This window comes from Fulmarus glacialis, unplaced genomic scaffold (assembly GCF_000690835.1).
Source record: "Fulmarus glacialis isolate BGI_N327 unplaced genomic scaffold, ASM69083v1 scaffold27845, whole genome shotgun sequence".
NCBI lineage: Eukaryota > Metazoa > Chordata > Aves > Procellariiformes > Procellariidae > Fulmarus > Fulmarus glacialis.
In genome coordinates, this window is record NW_009211658.1 from 7,328 (window position 1) to 13,047 (window position 5,720).

Sequence of the window (5,720 nt, forward strand, 5' to 3'; positions counted from 1 at the left end):
TTATGTAGCGTTTCTCATTTCATCCATACTGACTATTTTATACTGCCTTTTCTTTTTGGAATTCTTTTCAGTATGCAAAGGTTAACAAGTCTTCAGGGGCTGTTTTTATTCTCACTGGCATGAGAACTGTTCACCACCAGTGGAGGAAGTGGTTTCCCACTAACTTCCAGGATGGCCAGAAAGTGTTAGTCTTGCAGTAGATTGTGTAAGTGCTTGGTGAAAGATTAGGAAGAAAAGAGTATCTTCTTTATCAGCACTCTGCTCCTTTTCCTCTTCTCTACTATGCCATTATTGCTTCTGCATGCTTTGTTCCTGGTATCCCATGAAAATGTTTGCCAGGCCTTTATGCAAGGGCTTCCTATATTTTTTTTCTAATGTCTGAAGAAAAGCAGATGGAAGGCTTCCTTCACAGTTCTGATTGCTTCTGAATCAACAATGCTCTAGGCACTCCCTGTTTATCATGGGGAGATATAGATGGCAAGTATTGCAGACAGTGAGATTAGAGGCTGTGGTAAAATGATTTAAAGTCGATAGCCACTTGCCAAACTCCTGTCAATTTTGCTTAATGCCAGCTATAAGTCTGGTAACTTGCCATCATGGTGTGCTGGGGAGTTTTCTGTGCTTGGTATCTAGCTGTGGTGCCTCCTTTTTAGGCAGCAGATGTACCTTGGAGGATAAGGAAAATAGATTTTTTTTTTTTTTAAAAGTTTTTGGTTTTGGAAAGTGTTAAAATACATAGCAACTTCTTAAACTTGGCAGGAGGCAAACCTTGGCAGCAGGAAGGATTTGTATCGTATCTTGGGCAAATTTGATTAAAATGAAGGAAATTTTGAACTTTTGTAAAGTTGGAAAAATCTCAACGTTTCTTCCTTTGCTTACTAAATACTCTAATTGCACTGAATACTCTAATTGTACTGTACGACTTCCATACTCATCAACATATTGGTGTGTTGTGCTTCTAGGGCTTGAATTTTATACAGGACAAAGGCCAGCAAAGTTGCCTTCCTTTCAAAATTTAATTTGAATTTTGAAAATGTAAGTAATCTGGTTTTATAGCTCAGATATGTTGAACAAAAAAGGTTCAGCTGTTTGGTGTCATTTAGCAGAACAGGAAGCTTTTCTGAGGTTGTGCTCAGACAGTTCTGACAGAGTTGGAAGGCAACGTGTATTTAATGACATAATTTCACAGTACAACTGAGACAACCTGGCAGCTTAAAATCATCTGATGGGGGGGAGTCTCTTGCCCTGCTTCTAGCTTTGCAGTTTCTCCTCTTGCTCTCCTATCCTCTGGCATTAGCTCTGGTGCTTATCTTGCTGCAAGGATAGCAGATTAAAACTGCTGACACAACAAAAAGTGTTTCCCTCCTGGTGTAGTTTTCCATTGCTTTCATGGTACAAATTGGTTATTCTGTGGGCAGAAGGGTGCTGGGGCTTGTTCCTGTTGACACTTGAAACACAGAAATAGGGGGTAGAAGGCTAATCAGTGGGTGAGGGGGAGCAAGACCTCTCCTTCTATAAACTGCCAACTGTTAATGCTTCAACACATTAAAAAAAAAAAAAGATTCAGTTTAAATCTATGCTATGCTAAATCTTAAATTAACATATGTCTAGTCATGGTTTATTCTAAAATGGTGTACTGTGTTATTGCCATTTAAAAAAACCCTGACCTTCACAAGAAGAAAGTATGAAATAAATGCCCAACATGCCTTAACAATAGCTTCTGGTGAAGGGACTGAAGTCCCTTCCTGTGGGCAGCATTCTCTTTCTAGACTTAGGATTTCTAGTTGCTCTTCCTGACTTTTTCCATTATTCAACTTCCAGTTGTCAGTGGCGGTGCAGTCCTTGGAAAGGCTCATCCTTTAGTAGATCCTGATCTGTAAAATAAAGCCACGTACCATTGCTCAGGCCCTTAGCATAGTGGGCAGCGATGTCTGTAGGTTCACAAAAATCTATAAGCTGATGCTACATGGTTGTCTTGTGATGTTAATGGTTGTAACTCAAAATCACCTTATTTGAGAAGTATATGTGGTCACATGAATGCTTCTGACCCATCTTAATGCAAAAATAAATTGGCAAACCTAGCCAGTATGAACTACATGGTACTGTAAGGCTTGCTGGCTCACTCTGTGTTGAGATGATCTAGAAGCTTTTCCGTCCTCTGAACACCTGACCTGATGTTTTACTGGTGGCTGAGAAGCAATAATATCTTAAACTGTTTCAGTTCAGCTCAGATTGATTATCCCTTCAGGCAAGATTAGTACTGTGCTAGTGATACCTGCTTCAGGTAATATGCTCAGTTCTCAAGCAAACTGCAACTAGAGGAATTTTAGTAGTAGTTGCTTATGCATAAATAGTGATGACTTAGAGGAGGAGTGCTGAACTGAGCATCAGGAGGCCATGAGTTAACTTCAGGGTTTTAGCTGCCTTTCTGTTAATTCTGTGTGCTTCACAGCTGTTTTTAAGAGCTGTTAAACAAAACTATGTTGTTTTGGAGCTAGAGATCTTTAGTGCTCTCGGCCTGAGAGGATGAACAGATCTGCAGCAGCAAACTTGAGAACCAGAGTCTGGAACCATACAAGAAATTAGCTTCTTGGTGGTGGTGTTTTCCAGAAAGAACATGCCAGTCTAGGCTTCCTGAATCTGACCTCATTTTTCTCTTGTTGCGGGAAAAGGGTTTAGGTATCCTGGTTTTGACAATTTCAAAGTAGTTGTAAAAGCACTTTAAATCTACTATTCTGGCAGGCCATGAAGGAAGAGCAGCTGGGGTCTGTTGTGACTTTGAGTTGTAGATGTCCTCTGCATCTGAAACATCAGGATTCAGTCCCTGCTGATGGCTGACTAAGGCAGAGAGTATCTTCATGTGATGGAATTCTGGATGTTTTCTCAAGGCTTTCTCTGAAAAGGTGCAAAAATGAAAAAATCTGTCAAATACTCAATATACACCAAAGTTAGTGTACAAGTACAGATTCATCTGTTTCATATATGCAATTAAGCAGTCACCCAAAGGCAACCATTTAACAATAACAGGGCCTTAAGATGCAGGATAAGTAATGTGTAAAGGACAAAACATTTAGAAAATAAATAGTCCCCAGTTGAAATACTGAACTGGGTCTAGTAGATCTGTCTGCTGCTCCTCTTTCTGTCTCTTAAGAGTTCCGGGCATAAGGTTGGAATTAAGGTTGAGGTGGCATTTTTGATTCTGGCTAGTCAAGTGCTTGGACATGGGAAACCTGATTTTTAACTCAGCTGTTGTGAATACTTTGCAGTTTACAGGAATGTGTACAAAATCTGTTTTGATGCTTTTTATTAACGTAGGAAAAAAAAAACCTTAAGAGCTCTTTAATGGTACGTGGTTTTGTAAAATGCCATGCTTGTTAGTTTGAAAGAATTAATTGTTCTGGAAATTTTCAACAAATGTTTTGTTTTGTGAGTGGAAAAAATGCATAGTTGAAACAGTTGCTTGTTCTCAGTTTTTTTAAATAAACATTCGAACTTACTTCAGGTGGAGAAAGTTTGGCTTATTGAAATGCAGAGATCTAGAACTTACTTGGGATTTTTCTCTTTGCAGATATATTATAAAATGTCTAATGGTTATGAAGATCACATGGCTGAAGATTGCAGGGATGATATTGGTAGAACAAATTTAATTGTGAACTACCTCCCTCAGAACATGACGCAAGATGAGTTGCGGAGTCTATTTAGCAGTATTGGCGAAGTTGAATCTGCAAAACTTATTCGGGACAAAGTTGCAGGTATGATGTAGTATATAAGAAATTTTTACTTTGTGGTAGACTGCTCAAGGAAATACTTAATTGAATGCAATTTAATGTAGAAATATTAAATATTTGTGTGCTGTAATCAAACTATTGAAAAGTGTGCATATAATTAGAGTAATGCTAAGACTAGATATTGAGTATTAGGAAGATAGAATATTTAAGATTAAATTAATAACTCTTTTGTATATGGTTAAGAATTCCAAGAAGTACAGTTCCTAAATTTGAACATCAATAGGAATGTTTGAAACTAATTGGAATTTGGTCTCCAGCTTATTTATTCTTCCTATAGTCTGAGCACTTTTGACTCTACCAGAGTTCTGAATATGCAAACAAACCTTTTGATCTGATTTTGATCAGTAAAATAAAGGTGTGGCATGTGTCTGAAACAGTTGTATCACGTATCACTCTTCAGAATTTAACTTGTGAGTTCCTTGAATAGGATTGTAAGTAGTAGCTTTAAAAAAATGAGAGGAATGAATTGTTCAGATTTGTGAAACTTTGTTTCCTTGAAAACAAACAAATGCTGGTAGAGCAACTGGTTCCATAAGCCATATCTATTTAGTTGCAGGAGCTCTTTATCTGCTCTGTGAAGATGTTTTAATCCTTGCACAGTTAAAAATCTTCATTTAAAAACTCTGGTTATTCTTGTTCAGAATTCACGAAATCTTGGATTTAGTGGGAGAGCATGGTTGTTTCTGTAAATAAAAGTAATTGTGCTGTTAACTAGCTATGCATGCTTGTTTGTTCTCAGCCTGCAGATGATTGCCTCGTGGAATTTTCTGCTGCGCATGCTCAAACTTGTATTTCAGAATCTAGCAATACTGACTTAGATCAATATCTAATCCATAATGAAGCACGTCTGAAACTACTTCACTGTCTGTAAAAACGGCATGAAAACTGCTGATAACACACAAAGAATTCTCGTGTGTTTTATCTTAACTGATTTTAGTACTTTATTTTATATGCTTGAGAATAGACGTGAGAACTGAATAATTAAGACCTTCAGAATTTGCTTTCAGAATGGCTTCTCTGATTTCCATGTCTTTAGTTTTCCTAATTTCTTTCAGATAAGTTTCATGTGATAGCCATCTATCTAAATCTGTATTTATGGAATGTATATGTAAAATCATCGTGAAATAGTTAAATAAAATACTGATTTCTTTGAATATTTTGATAGCTGAGTATTCAGCCTAGATGTGGTCATGCAGTTTGAGATGCTTAGAGGTAGAGGCTTGCTCTGCACGCTACTTTTGCAAGCAAATAAGATCACCTGTTTAACAGTAGCAAGCCATTCATCAAATATCACAGCTGATCCACACCTTAGACTTTCAAATAAGCACAAAATTGTCTGCGTTGGGAGGTAAGGATATCTTAAATGGGAAGCAAGACACGTCATTACCTGAAATTTGAGGGTCTACTTCACACTGTTCCCTGTAGCATCGAATACTCTGGTAAAGTCTGGTTAACTTTAACTTGGAACTTGACAGTGCTGGGTAGTTTAAAGTCCAAAATATATGCTTGTGTGCTTCAGATTCTTCTTAACAACCCTCTGAAGAATCAAAAGTGAAATTCCTGTTAGTGTCACATAGAGCCCTTGAGTGCCTGTGGACAAAATGCTCGCTTTTCTTTAAAGTGATTGTAAGTGTTTAATTCTGCATGGCTCTGTTGGTCAGACCACTTAATTTTGTTGCTACCTAATTTTTCGTTCACTTGCAACACTGTTAGGAGCAATTCTCCATGCTCACTGATAGTTTTGGAATATCAGTAACTAAGAATTGGCTTCTTCACGAACCTTCTAAAAGTACCACTTTTTTTCTTCCTTTTGCTTTTCTTTCCACCCCTTCATGTTTGCATTACCATTTCTATATTGTAAAACTGCACTGTAACCCAAACACCTGATGTTTGGCTGCTGCCCCCCCGCCTCCCCCCCCGGCATCACCTGAC

The 5,720-nt window shown here is 37.9% G+C and overlaps 1 protein-coding gene across 1 annotated transcript in view; it reads left to right on the top strand.

Moving 5' to 3' along the window:
* The first annotated feature begins 3,570 nt into the window (after positions 1-3,570).
* Positions 3,571-5,720, top strand: part of ELAVL1 (ELAV like RNA binding protein 1) — a 21,685-nt gene continuing 19,535 nt past the window's right edge. Inside the window, exon 1 of the mRNA XM_009577624.1 lies at positions 3,571-3,752. Coding sequence (XP_009575919.1) covers positions 3,581-3,752 — 172 coding nt within the window. The 5' untranslated portion in view covers positions 3,571-3,580. The remainder of the gene's footprint in view (positions 3,753-5,720) is intronic.